The sequence below is a fragment of the Dendropsophus ebraccatus genome, chromosome 15, assembly GCF_027789765.1.
Source record: "Dendropsophus ebraccatus isolate aDenEbr1 chromosome 15, aDenEbr1.pat, whole genome shotgun sequence".
Lineage (NCBI taxonomy): Eukaryota > Metazoa > Chordata > Amphibia > Anura > Hylidae > Dendropsophus > Dendropsophus ebraccatus.
In genome coordinates this window covers 49,459,963-49,485,681 of record NC_091468.1, presented here as the reverse complement: position 1 = coordinate 49,485,681, position 25,719 = coordinate 49,459,963, and the positions used below count along the sequence as shown (strand labels likewise).

At 43.0% G+C, this 25,719-nt stretch overlaps 1 protein-coding gene across 1 annotated transcript; it reads right to left on the bottom strand.

Moving 5' to 3' along the window:
- Nucleotides 1-2,718: 2,718 nt before the first annotated feature.
- On the bottom strand, nucleotides 2,719-20,461 carry LOC138774302 (short-chain dehydrogenase/reductase family 9C member 7-like). Its single transcript, XM_069955042.1, has 4 exons — nucleotides 20,057-20,461; nucleotides 9,483-9,635; nucleotides 6,070-6,200; nucleotides 2,719-3,340 (listed from the first exon to the last, which is right to left on the bottom strand). The coding sequence occupies exons 1-4, from the start codon at nucleotides 20,424-20,426 to the stop codon at nucleotides 2,978-2,980; spliced, it is 1,017 nt and encodes a 338-aa protein (XP_069811143.1). The 5' UTR covers nucleotides 20,427-20,461; the 3' UTR covers nucleotides 2,719-2,977.
- Between the last annotated feature and the right edge of the window lie 5,258 nt (nucleotides 20,462-25,719).

Below are 25,719 nucleotides of genomic sequence, written 5' to 3'. Positions count from 1 at the left end.
ATAGATGGTCCCCTCTTTCCCCCCTTTTATAGATGGCCCCCCTCCCCCCCCCCCCTCTTTATAGATGGCCCTCCTCTCCCTCTCCCCTTATAGACGGCCCCCCTCTCCCCTACCCTTATAGATGGCTCCCCTCTCCCTCTCCCCTTATAGATGGCCCCCCTTTGCCCTACCCTTATAGATGGCCCCCCTCTCCCCTCCCCTTATAGATGGCCCCCTCTCCCTACCCTTATAGATGGCCCCCCTCTCCCCTCCCCTTATAGATGGCCCCCCTCTCCCCTACCCTTATAGATGGCCCCCCTCTCTCCCCCCCTTTTATAGATGGCCCCCCTCTCTCCCCCCAAAAAGCAGAAATAAAATTAAAAAAAAACTCACCTAACAACTTGCTCCCCCGTTGATCCTCTGTCCTCCTGGTCTGTCCCCCGTATGATGCGCAGCTGCCGGGATTGTCATGTCCTATCCCCGGCAGCATCATTGAGCTCCCTGGGATTTCCGGCACGTACCGGAAGTTATAGGCGCACAGGGAGCTCTATGATGCGTCGGGGATAGGACGTGACACCCCCGGCAGCCGTGCATCATACGGGGGACAGACGGAGCGCTGTGGGCCTCTTCCTCCTCTCGCAGTCTTCCTCCTGGTTCGGTGACTCCTTTTCCCTACGGTAGGGGAAAGGCGTCGCCAGGTCAGGAGGAGCACGGGACCGGCCACCGGAGGCCATCGGCCCCTCTGGCATTTGCCAGAAGTGCCCTATGGCCAGTCCGTCCCTGGTTAGGTGCCTGGGGTAGATGTGTGTAGGCTGTGGTGCTTTGGCATGTGTCTGGGGTGGGTTGGTGGGGGAGGAGATTGGAGGAGGCTTTGGTGGTTTGTCAGGTTCTGTATATAGTATATAGTAAAAAGAACCACTAAAAATATATCATAGAGTGCTCAACCCAAAATGACATGGAAAAATTTAGGATCAAAGACACTAGAAAAGACATGTCTTATAGATGGGTGGCACTTCTAAAAAAGTAGAATAGATAGTTACAAACAGTGAAAAATATACTTTATTGGTACAAAAAGATTACAAGTGGGCAAACAAGATAAAATCACTTAAAATACACAAACCAAACAAACACAGTGCCGTGTACAGTAGGCACAGCACCAGGACACATCAATCTAATAGTATATTGATCCCTCACTGGCACTGATGTTATACTGATAGACACAGATACAAAGATAACACATGGTAAATAGAAGAGCCAAAGCTAAAAATGAATGTCACCAAATGTAGCGATCCAAGTCGGGGTCCACCAAACCCAAATCTTTTGACATTTGGATACAGGTACCCGAAGACGTTGATTGCAGGTAGCTGGGTGGTTTATCAGGTGTCTGGGCAGATGTGAGTAGGCTGTGGTGCACTGGCAGGTGTTTGAGGTGGGTTGGCAGGGGAAGATGGGAGAAGGCTATGATGGTTTGTTTTGAGGCTGTGGTGGGTTCTCGTGTCGCTGGGGTCAGGGGCGGATTAACTTTACTATAGGCCCCAGGCTGTTGACCAAGCTTGGGCCCCCCTACCCCACTGTAACTATGGCAGAACTAGCGTGGTGTTCGTATTACAGGATAGATAATGCCATGATGCCCTGATTTGTGCAAAAATTTGGTTAAAAAGTAGCAATTTTTTGCAAATCAAGGCAGAACTGTAGACAGGAGACAATACACCCCTGAAAGTATAAAAGTCTTTTTGGGTGGCCATGGGCCCTGGGCTACCGCTTGAAAAGGACATATTATAATGCACTACTGGCTGGGGTGGTTTGTCAGCTCTTTGCAGTGGATGTAAGAAGGCTACAGTGGGTTGGCAGAGGAAGATATGAGGAGGCTACAGTGGGTTGGCAGGTTCTGGGGGGAGTGCGAGGCGTCTCTGGTGGGTTGTCATTAGGCTGTGGTTGGTGCAAGGCTGTGGTGGGTATTCATGTGGGTGAGGTGGTTTTTAAGGTGTCTGGGGTAAATACGAGGAGGCTGTGTTGACTTGGCAACTGTATGGTGGGTTGGAAGGAAAAGATGGGAGAAGGCTGAGGTGGGTTGTCATGAAGCTATGGTTGGTGTAGGCTGGTGTGGGTTTGTCAGGTGTCAGGGTTTGGTTGGCATTCTGCAACCTGGTCTGTGGTCAGTTCTGAAATTGTATTAGTTTCTTGTAGAAAAAAAAAATCCCCATTCCCAGGTAAGATTAGATAACCCCTTTAAGTAGATATTCATACTTCACTATTGTGAAAAAAAGCAGACAATATATGAGCAAATTAGATCATAAAAATATAATGTTACTTGTTATAGTTATTTTACTCTCTGTACCGTGCTCCATTCTTTTGGGAGAGCTACTGACTCTAAGGTCTCATGGGGTGCTGCTCAGTTTGTTGGTCAATTTGTTCCCCCTAAAAACTGGAATTAGCTCTAACTGGAGAAAAAAAATGTATGTATATATTTTCTTTATATCTTTCCTCAATATTTCAGGCTGAAGAAGTGCTGCAGCAGCAAGGATGTGTGTCTCCCAACATAAGGCCATCTTGTGGGCAGGTTCAGTGTTCCTTAAGAAGACATAATAGGGGAAGATTTATCAAACTGGTGTAAAGTGAAACTGGCTCAGTTGCCCCTAGCAACCAATCAGATTCCACCTTTCATTCCTCACAGACTCTTTGGAAAATGAAAGGTGGAATCTGATTGGTTGCTAGGGACAACTGAGCCAGTTTCACTTTACACCATGTTTGATAAATCTCCCCCAATTTCCTTAAAGGGTTTTTTCTAAGCTCAAAAATCTCTCTAAGTTGGTGCCTGTTAGGAGGGGAGGCCTAGTAGACAGCACTTGCTCTGTTTGGCTGAGTGGCAACTGCATGTGCCGACCCTCAACACAGCAATCGCTGTTTACCAGGTCTGGTGCTGGTGAACCGCCCTTTCCCAACATGCACCTAAATAGTGAGCTTTTATTTTTATAGCTTAGAAACTCCCTTTAAGAAGTTATTCATCCTTATAGAGTGTTTTCATAAATTTATTTATTTTCAAACCTAAGAAGTCATCAAAAAGATATGTTGGAAGCCACAAATGTAAGTAAATTGCAACTTTTTCTGCAAGGTTGGCAACCAAATAACGAGCTTTTGGCGCGGGGGATGTAAGAGCGTCTACAATGGCGTCCACAACCTCATAGCTCTTTCTGCTACCACTCGTAAGGCTCTCATTTACAAAGTTTGTTATATCTCCTATGGATTCTTTTCTGAAGACTTCCTTTGCCTGTGCAGGAAGAGAATCCCAGACTTGTTCTGTAGTTTTATGCTGTGCGATGTTTGTAGCTGGAGCATAATTGCCAGGCTCAATGATGCATACCTGAAAGTACATATAACAAGAAGAGAATTATTACAGCACAAGGAATATTTTATGTGAGGGAAAAATACAGCAGTAATATTTAGGGTAAAATACAGCTGTATTTTTAAAAAGATAATGTGCTCTATTGAACACACAGTACACAAAAACGTCTGTAATTAAAGGGGTAGTGCAGCTGCCACAAAACAAACACAGACACATAAAATATACTTACCATGCCGCTGGCCACGTCCCCGCTATCTTCGGACGCCGTCCTCGCTTCCGAGTCCAGGTGCAGTGAATGGCAGAGAAAAGGCTGCTGGTGCGCATGGGCATTGGCAGCCTTTTCATTGGCTGGATTGCATCACATGGCTTCCAGCAAGCTCATCCAATCAGGGCTGAGAAAGCTGAAAGCCATGTGATGTTCTACAGCCTTTTCTTCTCCCATTCACTGCTGTGGAAGACAGCGAAGAGGAAAGAGACCAGGACCACTTCCTGCTGTGACGACATCGACCCAAGATGGTGCCCGGAAGAAGAGGACGGGTTCGAAAGTGATTTGGTATGTATACTTTATTTAACTTCCGGGGAGAATGGGGAGAGACCGCTTAATAAACAAACATTACAAAGTTATATAACTTTGTAATGTGTGTTAATTAAGTGGAAAAACGAAAACTCCGCACTACCCCTTTAAGTATAGGCATAAAAATAACGAACATGCGCATTATTTACTATATGTTTTTGCAAAACTGTTTTTTTTTTTTTATACTTTTACTTGTGTAAAGCCACTTTCATGCTAATGCATGCTAGCATTGAGCCTGTATAGCTTTTACACCTCCCAGCTATACAGCCTCTGTGTATTGTTATAAAGACTACACTGTGGTACCTTTATATGAAATTGAATGGAGGTACATTAGTAGGCTCACACACTACTGCCATGTTTATAAGCCCAATTCATGTGAGCGACTTGTAATTGACCAGTTTTTGTTTTTTTATCTCCATGTGACTCTGATTCATACAGTTGAATGTAATTCCCGTTACATGTACATGATATTGCGGAGGAGTGATATGTAGCAAACTCAGGAACTGAGCCTACTATACAGTATATATAAGTGGCGCTGGCTGTTTAGTACAGTTGATATTTTTGCCAGGATTGGACTTACAAGTGTCATGACATATAAAAACAAACAAACCAGCAAATGTATAGAGGAGAAGTCCGGTCAGACCCTTTTGTGCTGTGGAGGGGGAAGATAAAATAAATAACATACTCTAAGCTCCTCACTCCAGTGCCGGTAGCCGCATACTGCTGCTCTGGCCTCCAGGTCCCCGGCCATTTCCTGGTTTGAGCGGGTACCCAGGTTGTGATGTGTAAGGTCCGTTCAGCCAGTCAGCGGCTGTAGTAGGGTTGCTTTACTGATATATATTGTTATTGCGTTTTCATATAACCCCTGCCTTGAACCAAGATGATATGCATATTTACTTAACCTCTGAGGGCCAGACTGTAAGCAGCTATCTGTGCAGATGCTGCATACAGTAAGGAGCAGAACACCGATCAAAATGAGGGGTGTTGTGCTCCTGCTTTTTTTGTTTTTACGATAGTGGTATGCTGAGGAAACTTCAGATGCATTGCACTAAATCTATGACCAGCAGATTTCTCTTTTTAATAAAATGGTCAATGAGGGGTGTGGGGGTGTTTCTATTAAAAAAAAAAAACTTCTATTGTATTGTCTTTATTTACTTTACAGGCTTACTAGTGGAAGCTATCTGATAGACAGTATCCATTACTAAGCCAAGGCTTACTGTTAACCCATAAAATGGCTAAAACTACCCCCCCCCCCCCATTATTACTGCTACAGGTTTGCTGGGAAGAGCCAGATACCAGTATTATCTGTTCGTCAAAAAAAATTGCACCCCTGGACTGGGCAGTAGCAGGCTGGTATTATTAGGCTGGGGAGGGCCAAAGTAAATGGCCTTTCCCACCCTGGTACTACTAGTCTGCTGCTGTTTTTTTTGTTGTTTTTTTTTATCTGGCTGGTTATGGAAAAGAGAGGTGTTCTACACACATTTCAAATTTTTATGTTTTTTTAAACTAAGCATGCTCATTCAACACTAGTTGTTGTCCGTGAATTAGCTAAATCTGCAAACACAATCTAAGTATTAATACACACAAACAGCTGTACTGTTCTTATCTTTTATTTTCATACTAAATTTTTATTTCAGTTTTCAGCATTAACATTCCTCTATACTAAATATATCATTTAAATACTCTCAATTAGCTTTATTTCGGTTCAGTGAGACAAAAATCCTGTACACATAGATGCTCACACAACGTATATGTTTTACATAAATCATGGCCATTGTTGCAATTTGCAACAACGGCCGTGATTTATGCAACACATATGTTCCATTTGAATGAATGGAATCCCTTCCTAAGTGTATACACATGTCAGTTTTCTGCGGCCGCTATTCATTGAATAGTGGCCGCAGAGAACCTGTCAGTTTACACAATAGATTGTGTGCAGCGGGGAATTCGGATGTGGGCGCACACAGATCCGAATTCTGCAGAAATGAAGATCATCCGGCTGGTACTGCAGTACGGGATGGGATGATCTTCTCTGACACCGGCCGTTCTGTGACCCAGCCAGGTCACAGAACGGCCAGTGTCTTACGCCATGTGAACATGGCCAGAGGATGTATGGTGGATGTTACTGCTATTGAACAATGATAAAAGGTCAAACAAATCATTCAAATTTTACCTTCACTCCAAGCGGTTTCATTTCTAGTCGAAGGGCATCACAGAACCTCTCCACCCCAGCTTTTGTTGTGGAATACATGCTACTCAGGAAACTTAGGTATGCATTTATGCTTGATAAAAACACCATACGCCCTATAGTTATTGGAAGCAAAACAAAGAAAGAAAGTGATACAGAAGAACAGATCTTCTAAGGCTGGGGCACATGTATAAAAAAGGTTCTTGTGCCAAACATTTTTATCATAAACTGGACAAATTCTTCAGATGGTAACATGGATGTATGTAGATAACTAGAACATGTGTGTAGATTATCAAAATGTATCACCTACTGTATGTAGAGGAAAGATAATAAGTGATTAGACCCTGGCCGATCAATAGAGTGAGTGGGCTGATGACCATGCTGCCACATGCTCCTCTTCCTGCTCCCTGAGTCCTAGACAGCCCCATAGACTTGCATTTATCTAACTTACGTGACACAAAGTCCCAGGTCATTCTCCTGATCGGCCTTGGTGCTTATCCACCAATTCATTCAATGGGGGGGATATTTAAAGCCTTGAGGAGCTGCACAGAAGATCTATACTGTGCAGCTGGGAACCATATTAGCACGATTGTGCTGATTGGTTTTCTTTTAAAGTACTGTAAGTGTTCTCCGTCTGGTGTAAGCTGTCAGACAGGTTTCTCCTGCTGGAAAATGTTACATGCAGTTAATACATAACATAGGAACTGCAAAATCAAAAAGCCATATGACCTAAAAAATTCAGGTGTACTTAAAGGAGAAGTGCAGCCAGACCCATTTTTTTTAGCAAGTGCAAGTGACCCCGCTAGTGTCTAGTAGCTACAGAGTAGGGTATAGTTTAGATCAGTCAGGCTTCCTGCCAGCACCTCAAGATGAGCTCGCCATCACTGCAGACTGAGTAGAAATAAACTAGCTAAGCCTATGATAGCTAGTCTTACAGAAATCCTACCTAACAGTGCTTTGGGTTGCCTCATGGATTCTTGCAAGGTATCTACTTCACTTATTGTATCTCCAAGAAAGGAGTGATATTGTGGTGTCCCACCATGGGTGTTACAAGTTTAGACACCCCCTTGCAAAAGCTTGTTTTCTAAGTGAAGTGGTAATGAAGTCATACCTAAGTTTTACCACTAGAGATCGCTATTATTTGTATATGCACTTGTATATTGCACAGCTGTAGTGAACATGGGGTTATTGTCTGTTGGTAATCTGCACACCAATAAGAGCTCTTTTCTGTTCTCCACCTATCTTTTTTTCCTTTCTTTCTTTGCACTTTCTTTTCCACCACTCACAGGAGGTATTACACACCCAGAAGAAAGTTGTCACATGGGGAGAGGAAGTACACACCCACACTTAGGAGTCTTACCCAAGTCTTGGTAGAGAGACGACGCACAACAAGACAGTACCTGCTGTAGTCCAGCTGGGCCCTGGCTCTGCCAGGTCCCCCCACCAGCCCAGTGTAGTCTAGTCTGGAGTGTGGTAGTGGATGGACGCACATGGGAAACACAGAGACTCTTACTTCTCAGGCAACTCTTACTCTAGTTATGTAGTGCAGTAGTTTAACTCAGGAGAGGACAAGTCAGAGATCACTCCAACCCACGCTGTTGAATGTCTCTAAAAGTGCAGGACAGTATCCTAAAACAAGAGGAACTGATAGAGTACATAGGCTTGTAGCAACTTTGCTCTATCTCGCAGCGCAGGTGTAACCAGGTAACTTTGACCACCTTGCTCAACTCAGGTAACAATGTCTGGGGCTTGTGTCACCCTAGGAAGACGGGTCACCCGACACTGTAGGGCAAAAGGTGGTACAGCGACAACAAAAGTTGAAACAGGGGCCCAAGTAGTCTTCTACTTTCAAGTATTCTTCAGTATTCTACTTCTTCTAAAGTTTCAGCAGAGCACATTTCTACTCTGAGTTGGGACTCTCAGCACATACTCCTCTCTATTACTCTGAACTCTCAGCACAGACTCCTCTCTACTGCTCTAAAGTCTACTTCTCAGCACGCAACTAAGTCAGCAAAGCTCTTCTGTTTTTAAGGCAGATCGTCTAGTCAAGTCAGAAGTCTATTGTCAGCTACTGTATTAAGTATTGCCAAAGTAAAGAAGATTTTATGTATGGTAACAGGACTCAGTGATTATTGTTCCGACAGTACCGATAGTCTGGGTGGATCGTAACTACTATACTACTAAACTACTAAAACTATACTCCGACCAACCACTACAGTAGTGGCATCACACAATAGCATCTGGCAAGTGACCGGTTGTCCATAGAGCACCACAATATACGTTTTCAGTCTCCATGCGAGAGTCAAAGAGGATATGCATCACAGTTCTCACTTGCGATCATCAATCATATCGGTAGTTCTGTGCTGGCAAAGACTTTAGAAAAGAAGGATTTAGGGGTAGTGATTTGAGTCACCAGTGCAACCAGGTAAAAGGGAAAGCAAATCGTATGCTGGGCTGTATAGCTAGAAGTATAACCAGTAGGAAGAGGGAAATTGTCATCCCGCTGTATAGAGAAGCTCTAGTGATACCACATCTGGAATACTGTGTCCAGTTCTGGAGACCTCACCTACATAAAGATATTGATAAAATAGAACGGGCTACAAAAATGATGGAGGGTGTCAGGCATAAAACCTATCAGGAAAAACTTACAGAGGGAACTATCAGCAAGACAAATCTAACATGCTAATAGCCCCTAATAGTGCCGGGGATGTTGAGGAGGAAGGCATGTCTGTTACCTTCCTCCTTGGCACCGATCCCACGCTGTTAGTCAGAGTTAGAGTAATTTTCACGCTGGTGCACTGTTAGGAGCACTGCTGCGACATCTGGCCCGCCCACTCTATTGATTATCATTAGAAGGAGCAGACCCATGATGTGGCAGTGCTCTTAAAAGTGCTCCAGAGCAAAGATTACTCTGCCCGTGACCAGCACCAAGGAGGAAGGTAACACAAATACCTTCCTCCTCAGTGTCCCGGACTCTATAAGGAGCTATCAGCAGGTTAGGTTTGTCTAACCTGCTAATAGTTCCCCTTTAAGGATTTGAATCTGTATATTCTGGAGGCTAAATAAGTTTCGGGAGGGGGGAGTGTTTTTAGAAAAAAAATTAACTCAAGAACAAGACGACACAGTGTCCTGCAGGACATACAGCAGCTAATAAGTACTCGAAGACTTGAGATTTTTAAATTGAAGTAAATATAAAATCTGACACCAGTTAATATGAAAGAAAAAAATTTCGCCCGAGTACCCCTTTAAGTATCCTACCTATAGTATAAACATTCCATATATTACTAGTTGTTTCCAAGCAAACTTCACCGTCACTACTGACCCAAGGTTATAACTTCATGTTATGGGAAACGCAATTACTTTGCATTACATTATTTTTATTATGGTACACATCTTACCTTTGCTTTTTCTGATGAGTGGAGCAAAAGCCAATGTTGTCCTAATTGTTCCCAACAGGTTGACATCAAGAACCTTCTGGAATTTATCTATTGTTAGCCATTCAACCATCCCCCACATGGACACACCAGCATTGTTTACCAGTCCCCACAGCCCTAGGAAGATAAAAATCAGCTTGTAATTAACCTGGAGCCAAAGAGGCGCAGTGGTAGGCACGTTTTTATTCCTCATAAGTGCATAGAGAAGGCCTAACTACTATATGGGGGCACAAAGGAAGCCTTATACTATATGGAGGCAACTAACCTAACAATATATGGGGCACAGTGAGGACCTTGCAATATATTGTGGTGCAGAGGGGGCCTAATACTATATAGCATAATATATGGGGCAGAGAAAGCTGGTGAGATGTCACTTATGAACTGTATTGATTCTTCAGATCTAAGGGCCCTTTTACACAGAAAGATTATCTGACAGATTATCTGCCAAAGATTTGAAGCCAAAACCAGGAATGGATTTGAAAAGAGGGGAAATCTCAGGCTTTCCTATATCACCTGCTCTCTGTTTATAGTCCATTCCTGGCTTTGGCTTCAAATCTTTGGCAGATAATCTGTCAGATAATCTTTCCGTGTAAAAGGGCCCTTAGTTCTAGGGCTCACCCCACATTGTAGAAGCAACACCAAGGGGAAACAAAGGTGCAAAAATTATAGGATTTTTTTTCTTTGTTTCTATGGCTAGAATGACTGTAGTTTGAAGGGAATGTACCATTATGACTAGTGATTCCCCCCCCCCCCCCCCCACTACCTTGTCGGCACCGGTGCGGGTAACACAGTGGTGCGTTCTTTTTCAAAATGGAGCCTGGTTCTCACGCTCTGTGTCGTTCTCTTCTTGAGCATCGGGCTACAATGTGAATCATTACTGAGCATACTCTTTCTACAGGGAGCTGCTATTGTCTTACTATCAACAGCCTCATATTTTTACTACAGGAAGTCTCAGCTTAGCTTTAGACCTTTTGAAAATTAGGATCATTTTATAATATAGACAGAAAAATTAGGAAAAAAAATTACCAAATATTCTTAAAAAATGTGAACACTTGATGTAAACAATAAGCCATTTTCTAATGACACATTTCCTTTAGGCTGGGTTCACACTACGTATATTTCAGTCAGTATTGTGCTCCTCATAGCAACCAAAACTAGGAGTGAATTGAAAGCACAGAAAGGCTATGTTCACATAATGGTGAAATTGAGTGGATGGCCGTCATTTAATGGCAAATATTTGCTGTCATCTTAAAACAACGGCTGTTGTATTGAAATAATGGCCGTTATTTACCGTTATATGGCGGCCATCCACTCAATTTCACCATTGTGTGAACAGATCCTTTCTGTGTTTTCAATCCACTTCTGGTTTTGGTTGCTATGAGGACCTGACATGAGGACCACAATACTGACTGAAATATACGTAGTGTGAACTCCAGGTAGAGGTTAAAAAAAAGAAACTTCTGCAGAAGCATATAGCATTACTTACCTATCCATCCCAGTTTTGAAACTACCAAAAATCCATTTGTTTTGGGGGGTTTTGTTCTGTATTGTGTTTCTGTACTTCCAGGTTAAGCATTTCCCAGAATGCAGTACTGGTTCCAGAATGCAATGCTTTCCCCCAGCTGTTCATCACAGTCCTCCACCCTGCCCATTCCCCGCCCAAATCTGTTGCAGAACATCTAGGCTGTGTTCACACATTGCAGTTTCATTGTGTTACTGAATTGTTTGCAGTACTTTATCATTTCATTGTGTTCCCACCCACACAGCACACTGTATTCTCTCCCTGTAACACCACACAGCACACTGTATTCTCTACCTGTAACATCACACAGCACACTGTATTCTTTACCTGTAAAACCACACAGCACACTGTATTCTCTCCCTGTAACACCACACAGCACACTGTATTCTCTACCTGTAAAACCACACAGCACACTGTATTCTGTACCTGTAACACCACACAGCATGCTGTATTCTCTACCTGTAACACCACACAGCACTCTGTATTCTCTACCTGTAACACCACACAGCACGCTGTATTCTCTACCTGTAACACCACACAGCACGCTGTATTCTCTACCTGTAACACCACACAGCACACTGTATTCTGTACCTGTAACACCACACAGCATGCTGTATTCTCTACCTGTAAGGGTGGTATTACACGGGCCGAGCAGGGCCCGATAATACCTGTAAACGAGCAGCGATCTACTAGATAGTTGCTCGTTTACTGGGCCTATTACACGGCCCGATAATCGTTTGACAAGAGCTGCAAGGACATAGTTACCGATGTCCTTGCAGCCCTTGATAAACTGGCATACATTACCCATCCACGTTTCAGGGCTGCTCCTGCCGTCCGCTTCTCCCGGGGTCCCGTGCGCGCTCTAGCTTCACAGCGGCCTGTCAGCTGGTAGGCCGCTCAGCCAATCACAGGCCGGGACCGCCGCGGCCTGTGATTGGCTGAGGGGCCTACCAGCTGACAGGCCGCTGTGAAGCTAGAGCGCGCGCGGGACCCCGGGAGAAGCGGACGGCAGGAGCAGCCCTGGAACGTGGATGGGTAATGTATATCGTTAGTCGCCGGCCACGCACCGCTATTACACGCAGCGGTGCGCGGTCGGCGCCCGACAAAAATAGGGTCTTACCTATATCAACGATCAGCCGATGATCGTTGTCATCGGCTGACCGTTGCATTTATTACACGGGAAATCGGCCGAATCGGGCCAATTCGGCCGATTATCGTTCCGTGTAATAGTACCCTAACACCACACAGCACGCTGTATTCTCTATCTGTAACACCACACAGCACGCTGTATTCTCTACCTGTAACACCACACAGCGCTGTATTCTCTACCTGTAACACCACACAGCACGCTGTATTCTCTACCTGTAACACCACACAGCACGCTGTATTCTCTACCTGTAACACCACACAGCACGCTGTATATTCTTCCTGTAACACCACACAGCACGTTGAATTCTCTACCTGTAACACCACACAGCACGTTGTATTCTCTACCTGTAACACCACACAGCACACTGTATTCTCTACCTGTAACACCACACAGCGCTGTATTCTCTACCTGTAACACCAAACAGCACTGTATTCTCTACCTGTAACACCACACAGCATGTTGTATTCTCTACCTGTAACACCACACAGCACGTTGTATTCTCTACCTGTAACACCACACAGCACACTGTATTCTCTATCTGTAACACCACACAACACGCTGTATTCTCTACCTGTAACACCACACTGTATTCTCTACCTGTAACACCACACAGTACACTGTATTGTCTACCTGTAACACCACACAGCACACTGTTACTGCCTGTAACACCACACAGTATGCTATATTCTGTACCTGTAACACCACACAGCATGCTGTATTCTGTACCTGTAACACCGCACAGTTACTACCTGTAATACCACACAGCACACTGTATTCTCTACCTGTAACACCACACAGCAGACTGTATTCTCTACCTGTAACACCACACAGCAGACTGTATTCTCTACCTGTAACACCACACAGCACACTGTATTCTCTACCTGTAACACCCGCACAGCACGCTGTATTCTCTACCTGTAACACCACACAGCACACTGTATTCTCTACCTGTAACACCCGCACAGCACACTGTATTCTCTACCTGTAACACCACACAGCACGCTGTATTCTCTACCTGTAACACCACACAGCACGCTGTATTCTCTACCTGTAGTGCTGATATTGGAATAAAGTAAAGAATTATTTTTTTTAAAAAATTATTTTCATTTCCACGCACATATTATGATCAAGCATCTGTTATCTTTGAGGTTCTTACATGGGATATACTGTTTATGCCTTGTTTTTTCTCCAGGTGGGATTGGCAGTGCCGACTCTGATCCTCTCTGCCGTTTAGCATCATTTACTTGTGTTACTGCATCATTTTTGTGAATACTCTGCAGTACTGCAGTGAAAATCCAACTTGAGTGAACATAGCCCTAATTTCAAGGCACACTTCTGCACAATCAGCGAAATTGCAGCAGATTCTTCTGGACGGTCAAAGATGATTCATCACTCAGGGGATTGGGGAATCCAGCCAAGCCTCCTGTGACATCACGCCCTGCCCCCTGTCTGCATCATCAGCCTGTGCTCAGCAAACACACACAATGTGAGACAGAGGCATGAAATATTTGTCTCCTAAGGTGGGAGAGCAGTGGAAGCAGGAGACAATGTGAATTGGCACAGAGGCCATTTTTCTTTATTTCCTGGATTTCTATCAGCTACCAGTGTGGCAGAACTGCACAGATACGGTAATACATTAACTTTTAATGTACTTTTAATAGAAAACAAATTTTCCTTATGGGGAGTTCCCCTTTAAGACAGTAAGAACAAACCTGGCACAGCACACAAGGTGCACCATTGTTTAGTCTTGTCTGTAGACCTTGAGGTGAGCTGTGCATGAAATTACAGCTGGCACCTATTCCATTCGATGTCAGGATATATGTGCAGAAATCTAAAAGGTTTTCTAGATCTATAAGTATAAGTATGGAGTATTTTTCCCTTGAATTTCTGCTGTGCATCTCACTGTTTATTGCTATGAATTTTTACATGGTTGTAGATGTGGATTAGCCCCATTCTATGACTGTCACATTTATTTGAATGGGATATGTAAAAGTGCATGCAAATTATTCAGTTGTATGAAACAGAAAAGTCTGCCAGATGTGACCTTACCGCACATGTACTGCCATCTCTATGAAAATTTATACAGTTATTTAATCTACATGCCAATAAGGAAACACTGTCAAAAAGAAATTTACTAAAGGGAGTCTCTCTGCTGACAGTGTACTGTAGTTGGCAGTCGCCTACTGAGCATGCCACCTTTTGGTAATTTGTCTGTGGAGCGCATTATGTGCAATCTCTGGTATCCTACTGTAATGAAGAGTCAAAGAGGAGTTGCGGCTCAGCGTTTGTGCCGCACTCTGGCACACCTCACCACTCCTTTCTCCTCCCTCTTTTTCATGAATAAATAATCAGTGCTGCCCAGCCTCCTGCTCGCTCAGCTGTCAGACAGTATCTGCCAACAGGAAACTGATCTGCAATCAAATATAGTTGAATCACCTGGCCTGTTTAGAAGCTGTGGTCTAGGGGTAAATCATCTCTCTAGAGAACACCAGTGGGTCTTTCTTTAGTTCATTTCCCCTGATGGAAATGAAATCTAGTTATTTTTTTTTTCCTTCTTATTATTGTATCATTTTTAAAAGTGCAAAGAATTCCCAATCAAGGACCATGATGCAAACAACCTCCAACTCCAGACTACACGGATTATGGGGCGCAGGTCCAACTTGAGATCGAGGCACAGTGAGTAATAAAAATATATTTTATTGTGGAGACTCAACGCGTTTCGGAACCGCACCGGTTCCTTTCTCAAGAGTCATGATACTGATAAAACAGAACAGCACTATATATCACAAACCAAGATGACATCACAAGGGGAGGAGGACTCAGAACCTCCCACTTCAATCAACACAGACACCTGTAACACCAATAAAGAAAGGCATATAGCTATATACTACATTGCATTGAAATACAATAATATATAAGAGTATATAAAACGAATATGTATATAAATAAAAATAATGTGTAGAAAATGTATAAAAAAAAAAAAAAAAAACTCCAAAAAAACTTTAAAAAAAAAAAAAAAAAAACTTTAAAAAAAAAAAAAAAAAAAAAAAAAACCTTAAAATTTTTTTTTTTTTTTTTTTTTTTATATATATATATATTTAAAAAATAAGTATATAAAGTTAAAAAATTATACCTTCGTATTTTCTAGTGTCTCATTTAAGCCATCTGGTAACAAAGAGCAAAGTTTAAAAATCCAGTACGATTCCCTATTAATGAGCTGCTTGTATCTATTGGGAACATTCTCTCCTATACGTTCCAAAATAGTGAGTCTCAAACTACTAGGGTCAGAATTATGCTTAAGAAAAAAGTGTCGAGAGACACTATGCAATAAAAATGAATTTTTAATATTAGCTCGATGCTTGTTCATGCGGCACCGCACCGTCTGAATGGTGCGTCCCACATACTGCAGGTGACATGGGCACTTTAGGAGATAAATAACATACTGTGATGAACAAGAATACATTTCACGGACAAAAAATATCTCATTGGTGACTATAGAGGTAAATGTTGGTGCTGGGGTATCTGTTATCCAATTGCAGCATAAGCACCTCGCTACATTGCAGCGTACGGTGCCCACAGATCTAGTTTTTGTATTATTATTTTTGTTTGTATTATTACTATTTTCCATATCTGAAGTAATTTTACGGAGTTTGCTAGGTGCTAGATGGCTACGTAATGTTTTAGTTCTACGGAAAATAACATTAGGTTGTTTGGGAAGAATTGATTTTAGAATAGGATCACTGAGAATAATACCCCAATGTTTCGTTAAGACCCTTTTAATTTCCTGTGTACCACAATTATATTCTGTAACCATAGAAATGCCATATTTATTGAGATCTTCAGAAGTAGTTTCATGTTTGTGGTTATTAGTCATCTTATCTAAAATCTTTTTTTGTGTGGTACATTTATTTTTACTGTAAGCATTGGATAGTAATCGTTTGGGATAGCCTTTGTTGGTGAAACGATCACATAAAATTTTTGATTGTTCCTGGTAATCAGTATCCAAAGTACAATTTTTTCTTATACGTTGGTATTGCCCGTATGGTATATTTTTTAGCCAATTCGGAAGATGGCAACTCTTATAATCTAGGAAGCTGTTAACGTCCACTTTTTTAAAAAAAAATTAGAGGTGATGATACTGTTAGATGGAATATCTTTCTTAATTAAAAGATCCAAAAACTCTATACTAGTGTCACTATAGTTAAGGGTAAATTTAATGCCCCATTCATTCTGGTTTAGAAGATGCACAAACAGAAGCGCATCATCATTAGTCCCCGTCCACACCATGAATAAATCGTCGATATAACGACGGTAAAAAAACACAAATTTACTATACAATTCAGAGACTTGGGACTGTGTGAATTGTATAGTAAATTTGTGTTTTTTTACCGTCGTTATATCGACGATTTATTCATGGTGTGGACGGGGACTAATGATGATGCGCTTCTGTTTGTGCATCTTCTAAACCAGAATGAATGGGGCATTAAATTTACCCTTAACTATAGTGACACTAGTATAGAGTTTTTGGATCTTTTAATTAAGAAAGATATTCCATCTAACAGTATCATCACCTCTAATTTTTTTAAAAAAGTGGACGTTAACAGCTTCCTAGATTATAAGAGTTGCCATCTTCCGAATTGGCTAAAAAATATACCATACGGGCAATACCAACGTATAAGAAAAAATTGTACTTTGGATACTGATTACCAGGAACAATCAAAAATTTTATGTGATCGTTTCACCAACAAAGGCTATCCCAAACGATTACTATCCAATGCTTACAGTAAAAATAAATGTACCACACAAAAAAAGATTTTAGATAAGATGACTAATAACCACAAACATGAAACTACTTCTGAAGATCTCAATAAATATGGCATTTCTATGGTTACAGAATATAATTGTGGTACACAGGAAATTAAAAGGGTCTTAACGAAACATTGGGGTATTATTCTCAGTGATCCTATTCTAAAATCAATTCTTCCCAAACAACCTAATGTTATTTTCCGTAGAACTAAAACATTACGTAGCCATCTAGCACCTAGCAAACTCCGTAAAATTACTTCAGATATGGAAAATAGTAATAATACAAACAAAAATAATAATACAAAAACTAGATCTGTGGGCACCGTACGCTGCAATGTAGCGAGGTGCTTATGCTGCAATTGGATAACAGATACCCCAGCACCAACATTTACCTCTATAGTCACCAATGAGATATTTTTTGTCCGTGAAATGTATTCTTGTTCATCACAGTATGTTATTTATCTCCTAGAGTGCCCATGTCACCTGCAGTATGTGGGACGCACCATTCAGACGGTGCGGTGCCGCATGAACAAGCATCGAGCTAATATTAAAAATTCATTTTTATTGCATAGTGTCTCTCGACACTTTTTTCTTAAGCATAATTCTGACCCTAGTAGTTTGAGACTCACTATTTTGGAACGTATAGGAGAGAATGTTCCCAATAGATACAAGCAGCTCATTAATAGGGAATCGTACTGGATTTTTAAACTTTGCTCTTTGTTACCAGATGGCTTAAATGAGACACTAGAAAATACGAAGGTATAATTTTTTAACTTTATATACTTATTTTTTAAATATATATATATATATAAAAAAAAAAAAAAAAAAAAAAAAATTTTAATTTTTTTTTTTTTTTTTTTTTTAAATTTTTTTTTTTTTTTTTTTAAAGTTTTTTTGGAGTTTTTTTTTTTTTTTTTTTATACATTTTCTACACATTATTTTTATTTATATACATATTCGTTTTATATACTCTTATATATTATTGTATTTCAATGCAATGTAGTATATAGCTATATGCCTTTCTTTATTGGTGTTACAGGTGTCTGTGTTGATTGAAGTGGGAGGTTCTGAGTCCTCCTCCCCTTTTGATGTCATCTTGGTTTGTGATATATAGTGCTGTTCTGTTTTATCAGTATCATGACTCTTGAGAAAGGAACCGGTGCGGTTCCGAAACGCGTTGAGTCTCCACAATAAAATATATTTTTATTACTCACTGTGCCTCGATCTCAAGTTGGACCTGCGCCCCATAATCCGTGTAGTCTGGAGTTGGAGGTTGTTTGCATCATTGTTTCCTGTTGGATATCGGGAGTGGCTGCGGTCCTTGATATATACGCTGCAGAGTGTTGTGCCTCCCTTTGCACAACCACATCAGGTGAGGGTTGCCGTGCACCCCTATCCCTTTTTCACCTTGCCCTTCTGATCCTCGCCATGGAGCGCTGTCGCCCTTTGTTTTTTCAATCAAGGACCAGTCATTTTAGTTTTTTTATGCAATGATGAAAAAAATTAAAAATAACTATATATTTATTTTTCTTATCATTGTATTAAAAAAAAGAATTTTAAAACAAATTTGGACCCGATTGGGAATTCTTTCCAATTATAAAAGTGATACAATATTGAGCAAAAAAATAGAAATAAGTAAATCCATCAGGGGAAACGAACCAAAGAATGAACTGCTGGTGTTCTCTAGACAGGTCTACCTGAGTGTTTCTTCCTGACATAAACTTCCTACAAAGGACTGATCTGCAATCAGATACACTGGTTGACAGCGGAGCAAGCAGTAGGCCGGGCAGCATTGATGAAGGAGATGCAGGAAGAAGCAGTGGTGAGTGTGGAATAAACACTGAGCCACAACTTACAGTACGAGACCCAAAATTGTGCATAATCGGCTGCACGGACAAATTACCAAAAGGTACCATGCTCACAAGGGGACTGCCAGCTACAACACATTGTCAGCACCTCACGTAGGGCCCGGGTGCTGACAGATTTCCTTTAATTAAATACAGCCTAAGGCCATGTTCAGACCTTGTAAGAGCCCGGCCGTTCCGTGACGTGACAGGACGGTCTCAGAAAAGGTGCCGGAGCCGCTCGCTCCACAGCGATCACTGACAGGGTTTTCTGCGACCGCTATTCAATGAATAGCGGACGCAGAAAACTGACATGTCAGTTTCTCACGGCGCCGCTAGGGATCCCGGATGGAGTGTATACTATGTGTATACACTCCAGCCGGGATTCCATAGGCGGCAACGGCATGTATATTTTCGTATTAATCATGGCCGTTGTTGCAATCGGCAACAACGGCTGTAGTTTTACGAAAACATACATAGTGTGAACATAACCTAAGGCTGTATCCATGTTTTCCAAACAACCTTAGGGCTGTATCCAACTTCAGCCACCGGTATTTAAATGATGACCGATTCAACTCAAGCATACTGGAGCTGCGCTCATCTCTTGTTGCCAAGTATTGTGCATGGGTCCTAGCCTAGTTAATGGGACCTATACAGGATTCGTACTGGCTGAAAGAATTGTGCATGGGTCCTAGTATTATGCATGGGTCCTAGTATTGTAATCTATTGAATGTATTGTGCATGGGTCCTAGTCTAGTTAAAGGGACCTATACAGGATTCGTACTGGCTGGAAGCCAGCATGCATCTATGTTCTTCCACATCCAATGTCAAATGGCTAAGGAGAGCATGCCTGGGCAACCACTTGTTCTGTGATATGCACAAGTCAATGTGCAAGAGGGGGAGAGAGGTTCAGCTGTCACCATCACCTGTTATCAGTGATGGATCCCATGTGTTCTGCTTCCAGCTGTACAATGGATGTGTTACCTTTCATTGTAATCCAACCTGAGAAAGTAATGCTGAAACTGCTGAATGCTGAGAATTGATCTCTACAGACCAGGAAGGATCGGAATAGATTAGTGCAGGACTTCTTTGACAAATAAGGTAATAACAAATGAAAAAAATAGCATGTGCTATGGGTTGTCCCATTATATATATATATATATATATATATATATATATATATATATATTATGTGTGTGTCAGTAATAAGTCTTACCTTTCTCAGGGAGATTGTCTTGTACATACTGTTTTGCCTCTTCCATCTCCTTATCACTGGTCACATCCAGGCGGAGGACTTTTACCTGCCCGGGCGATGAATGGGTTAGCAGAGCCTGAGCTCCCTCTCCATCTGGAAACAAGCAAGCAGCAAAGACTGTGAAACCCATATCCAGCAGCCTGAGTGCCAGTAAGTTTCCAAAACCTGAATCACAGCCAGTGATCAGCACCGCTCTCCCCTGTGGATCCAATGAAACATGTTTGCTTCTCGACCTTGTACGGATCACAATACCTAACAGTCCTAGGAGCAATAAGGAGGTAAGGATCTGTATGTCAAGGCAGCAAGACCACAGCCAAGAGATAGAAGCCATAGCCCCAGCTAGCGTAAGTGTGCTTGATGTTAAGTGTCAGCTACCAGAGGAAGAACACTCCCCTTCTCAGGACTCCACACCCTTGAATCACATTGTGAGAAGACAATAACATAAGGGCATTGAGATCAGATCTCTGTTCCCTGCTGTTCAGCCTCTCAAATGGAATTTAGATAAAAGAACAAAGTCTATCGGCTTCTATTAGTCTAATCCACTATTCCAGCTATATACAATGTATGAAGGGATAAGCGAATTTACAGTAGTAAAGCAAAGGATTGGTCTGCAGCTTGTCAGTCTGCTGCTCCATGTGCCGGGAAAAGCTGGATCCAGTCCTGGGAAAAGTTTACCAGGACTGGATCCAGCTTTTCCCAGAACTCGGGTGTGGGGGGGATCAGCATGGAGTGGAAAGCCAGCAGTCTCATTTCTGCTGTAAGGGGCAGTTCACACTGAGGAATTGGCACCAAAATTCCAAACGGAATCCCTGTCGCGGACTCTGCTCCGAATTCCAGCTACCTCAGCTCCTCAGGGAGGGTACAGGGTGCCTCCGCTCTCCGCGGCTCTCCTCTCAAAGAATTGACATGTCAATTCTATGAGCAGAGAGGCGCGGAGAGCGGAGGCGCCCTATACCTTACATTGAGACACTGAGGCAGGCATAATTCTGAGCGGAGTCCTCAACAGGGATTCCGCTTGGAATTCCTCAGTGTGAACTGACCCTTAATCCCTACATGTATGTGCAGACTCAAATTGGCAACCTTTTATGCAAGGGCATGTGGGTCACTATCTAAGGCTGTGTTCACATTCACAAAAATGTGGCACATGAAAAAAAGTTATCTGTCAACACATTGCCGATTTTTTTTTTTTATGGCTTTGGCTCCTCACAGACACGGGTGTTATGCTTTTTTGCTGTCTGTAATACAGACAAAAGTCCTTGTCTGGCCACATTGCTTATAACCTTAGGCTGAGTTCACATATACACAATATACGGTCCATATGCTGGATGTATATCATGGGTTTGAACTCTTCACCTCTTACGAGACTCTCTCCTTAATAATTCATTTTGATCTCCCGAGTGGCTATAGCACTACACTACTGAACTGACTGGGCTGTGTCAGTTCAATAGTGTAGTGCTTTAACTGTTCTGGGGCTCACTGTATCATAATAAATTATGATGCAGGGAGTCCCATATGAGGTGAAGACCATATCCATATATCATGGATGTGTGAACGCAGACTTAGGATCCTATTATACGGGCCGATGACAGTCCGATCAATACTGTAGGATCTGCTAGATCAGTGCTCATTTACTGGACCTATTACACAGCCCGATAATCATTTAGCAAGGGCAGCACGGACATCGTTAGCGATGTCCATGCAGCCCTTGCCCAAACAGTTTACATTACCTGTCCATGTTCCCAGTGTTCCCCTGTGCTCTGCTTCCTCCCCGCTCCCGCTGCTGCAGCTTTAGACCAGTCTATCTGAGCTGACAGGCCGCCCAGCCAATGACTGGCCGGGCCTGCCACGGCCAGTGATTGGCTGAGCGGCCTACAGCTCGGACAGACTAGTCTAAAGAAATGTAAACTGTTTGTTCAGTCGCCAGCCGTCGGCCAATGATTGTGGGTCTGGACATAAGAAACGATCAGCCAAACCAGGACTTGCAGCCGGAATACAGACCTGTTTACAATGTAGTAATAACCAAGGCAGAAGTTGATTCAGCAGAAAAGCGGAGGTCTAATATTTTCCTTTATATATCCCTGCAGCATATCTGCCATGTGTGTTTCTGAGGGTATGTTCAGATGGTGACGGTATGACACCAATATCGATTTTTACTGTGAATTACTGTAGTCTTACAGTTTTAATTTCTTTTCACGAAATACATGAATGCCGGCACTCTAAGGGTTCATGCACACATTCGTGAAATTTATCTGGATTTCTTCTGAGGAAATCTGGATAAATTTCTGGACCCATAGGTTTCTATTTGGCATGGACACCCTTCAGTTTTTTCCCTGAAGGGTGTCCGTTCCGGAAAATCGGTCCTAATTTTAGGTCCTATTTTTGTCCGGATTTCAGGCACAGATGACCCCATAGAAGCTTATGGGAGTATATAGAATTCCGGACAACTCCAGATGCGCATTCAGAAACTGTCCCTCATTCTGGATGCGTTACCAGCCAATCCAGGCTGGAGTCAGCACCCAGGTAAGTATCGCCAGGTGGTATGCCTGGCTCTTTAACTGTATGTACTGCTAATCAGTGCATAAAATTAAATGCGGAGCTGTGTTTGACATGATGAGGAGCCATTGGCTCCCCACCCTGACAATGACTCTCGTGGCTGGAGGCAGCATTATACCACTAGCCACAAGAGCCAGCTCTCTTCCCTAGCGCTCTCGCACACAAGCAGAATGAGAAGTGAGCAGAAAAGAAAAGCTGGAGAGCAGCTTTGCACCTGTGCAGCAGGTGAGAATGTCTTTTAATTTTTTTTTTTATCTTTCAATTGGTGCAATCAGACTCCCATCTATACCTACAGGGTTATGTTTGAAATGCATTTACCAGCAGTGCCCGTACTTAAACGTGCAAAAATGTGCTGATAGACTGGAAAAATAGGCCGGCGTGCAAGCGGGAAAACCTGTTTTACAACGTGAAAAGAAAACACATAATTGAAAACACATAATTGCACAATCATTGCAGTAACCTGGGGCTGCGAGGTGTTGTATAAGCAGTGAGCGAGGTGTACCAACTAGGCACTTGTCATGGCGGCCAGGAGTGGTATGCCCACCCCCATGTTTACTAACACTAGGCTTTGTAAGGTTAGAACAAGTGTAGGTGTCCAGAGTCCAGTACTTAATCCTGTTGAACAGTTTACTACGTAAATACACAAGAATACAGTTGTAGGCAAGAAGGTGCAAAAATAGGTAAAGTGAACAATAGTCCCTTCTCCTGATGGACTAAGGATTACACTGGGTACTTGAGGTATATAAGTGTAATGGTGCGTTTACATGTAACGATTCTTGTGGGAATTTGCGCGATAACGATCGAATTCGAACGATAATCGTACGAGTAAACGCAGCGAACGATCAAACGACGAACGAGAAATTGTTCATTTTGATCTTTCAACATGTTATCAAATCGTCGTTCGCAAAAAAATCGCCGATCGTTCCGTGTAAACAGTCGTCGCACGATAGTCCGGCCGCCCGCAGCCCCGCCCGCTACCTGGCCCCCCGCAGCCCCGCCCCCCCCCGCTCGCAGCCCGGCCCCCCCGCTCATCCGCAGACCCCTGCGCCGGCTCGATTGCCACCCCCGCCGCCGCCGCTCTGATCGCCACCCCCGCCACCCCAATCGCCACCCCCGCCGCCCTGAGTGCCAGGTCTGTTAGTACAAGTTCGGGCTTGCACAACCCTGTGTAACTACCCACTCAAGGTTCCCCAAGATGACCGAGTGAAGATCATAGGAATACTTTGGCTTTAACTGCACTTTGCTTCTTTCTGGAACGTCCCCACCTTTAGCTTAAGCACTGCATAGAGTACTTTTTATAACTCTAGGAAACAATCAGTAGCATGTAGTCAGTGTCAATGTCAGATGGCTCCCAGTGTAGTCCCCCTTAAGTAGCTGGCCCCCACTCAGGATATGGCCCCCAGTGCAGTACCCCCATCAGTATATGGCCCCCGTTGTAGTTCCCCTTTAGCAGATGGTCCCCAGTATAGTCCCCCTTTAGTAGATGGTCCCCTCTGTAGCCCCCACCTTTAGTCCATGTCCCCAAGTGTAGTCCCCCCTTTTAGTTGATAGCCCCGAGTGTAGATAAATAGAATAGAGAAAAAAAAACTCATCTCCCACATACTCCCCCATCACTGCAGGTCCTCCAGCGCTTCTCTTACCTGTTCTTTCTTCTGGCACAGGAAGCATTAGTTACAGACGCTGCCTGCGCCGGAAGTCCTGCCCACCTGTCAGCTCAGTGGTCGGGACTTCTGGCACAGGCAGCGTCTGTAACACAAGCTTCCTGTGCTTGAAGGGAAGAACCGGGACACCTGCAGGGACAGGGGAGCGGGAGTTTTTAGTGCGCTCACTGGTACTGCAGCTAGTAATACAGCAGAAAAGGTTTAACCCATTCCTGACCGAGGACTTAACTGTAATTCCATTTTTGCAGTGCATTACAGCTAATGGACGTACAGTTACTTCCTTGGATGAAACAGACGCAGAAGCTGTTCCAGTTCTATCCACGGCGGGTCCTGACTGTTACCCACCGCAACTGCTGAGCCAAGAATTCTTCCTCTGTGTAGTATCAGAGCTCTGCAATCTGCATTTTTTTTTTTTTTTTTGCAGCACCAATTTTAAGTAAGTTTTGTTCGAGTTGAGCAATTAATTTGTTTTTGATTCGGCCTCACATTCCCTGGGTCAGGTGTGGAGTATCCAGCCCATAGAGTGTAAGGAGTTTCACTGTCCGATTCCTAAGCCGCTGCCAGAGCTGTCTGCCTTACTTCACCCCATAGAGATCACAGAAATGATTGTCTGTGCTGAGCATTTATTTGTATGGGAAAGACTGGAGACATAACTGTTGGCTGAACGCTACCTTATCTTCTGCCCAAACTTATGTGCAGAAATATATTTGTAATTTTGATGTTTGTATGTTTTTCTTTGTTTGGTGTCATATTGTTTAGCCTTTCATAAGGTTATGCTTTAGCTTTTCCTACTGCAGATATAATTCTTACCAAAACTTAGGCAAACAGTGGACTAGTGAACAGTGAGCTCCAGCTACATATGTCGTCATTGTAGATGTTGATTTCGAGTGAATTATTGAGGCTGGCGGTATCTTCCCTTCTCAATTTACCACAGTACATCCAGCTAGAGTGACACCATCAGTTCTGCAGAAAGATGAGCCATCTCAAAAAATGAGACAAGGGGCTGGTGGTAAGTAAGAAAAAGCAATGTCTTGTAAATCCAGGGGATGTAATGTGGCTTCAGTATAACAGCATGTTCATGAAAAAAGGTAAGAATGCTGACTAGATTTAAAGGGGTTATCCAGCCCTACAAAAACATGGCCACTTTTCCCCCTTCTCTTGTCTCCAGTTCAGGTGTGGTTGTAATTAAGCTCCATTTACTTCAATGGAACTGAGTTCCAAAACTCCACCCAAACTGGAGACAAGAGAGGGGAAAAAGTGGCCATGTTTTTGTAGCGCTGGATAACCCCTTTAAGGCAACAATGTAGAGTCTCCCAACTTGTGTAGGCAGTACAGGGTTAAGGGACTGCCCAACGAAACGTCTGGTGCAGCGGTAGCCTAGTGAGCCTCACGCCAGAACTTTGACATACA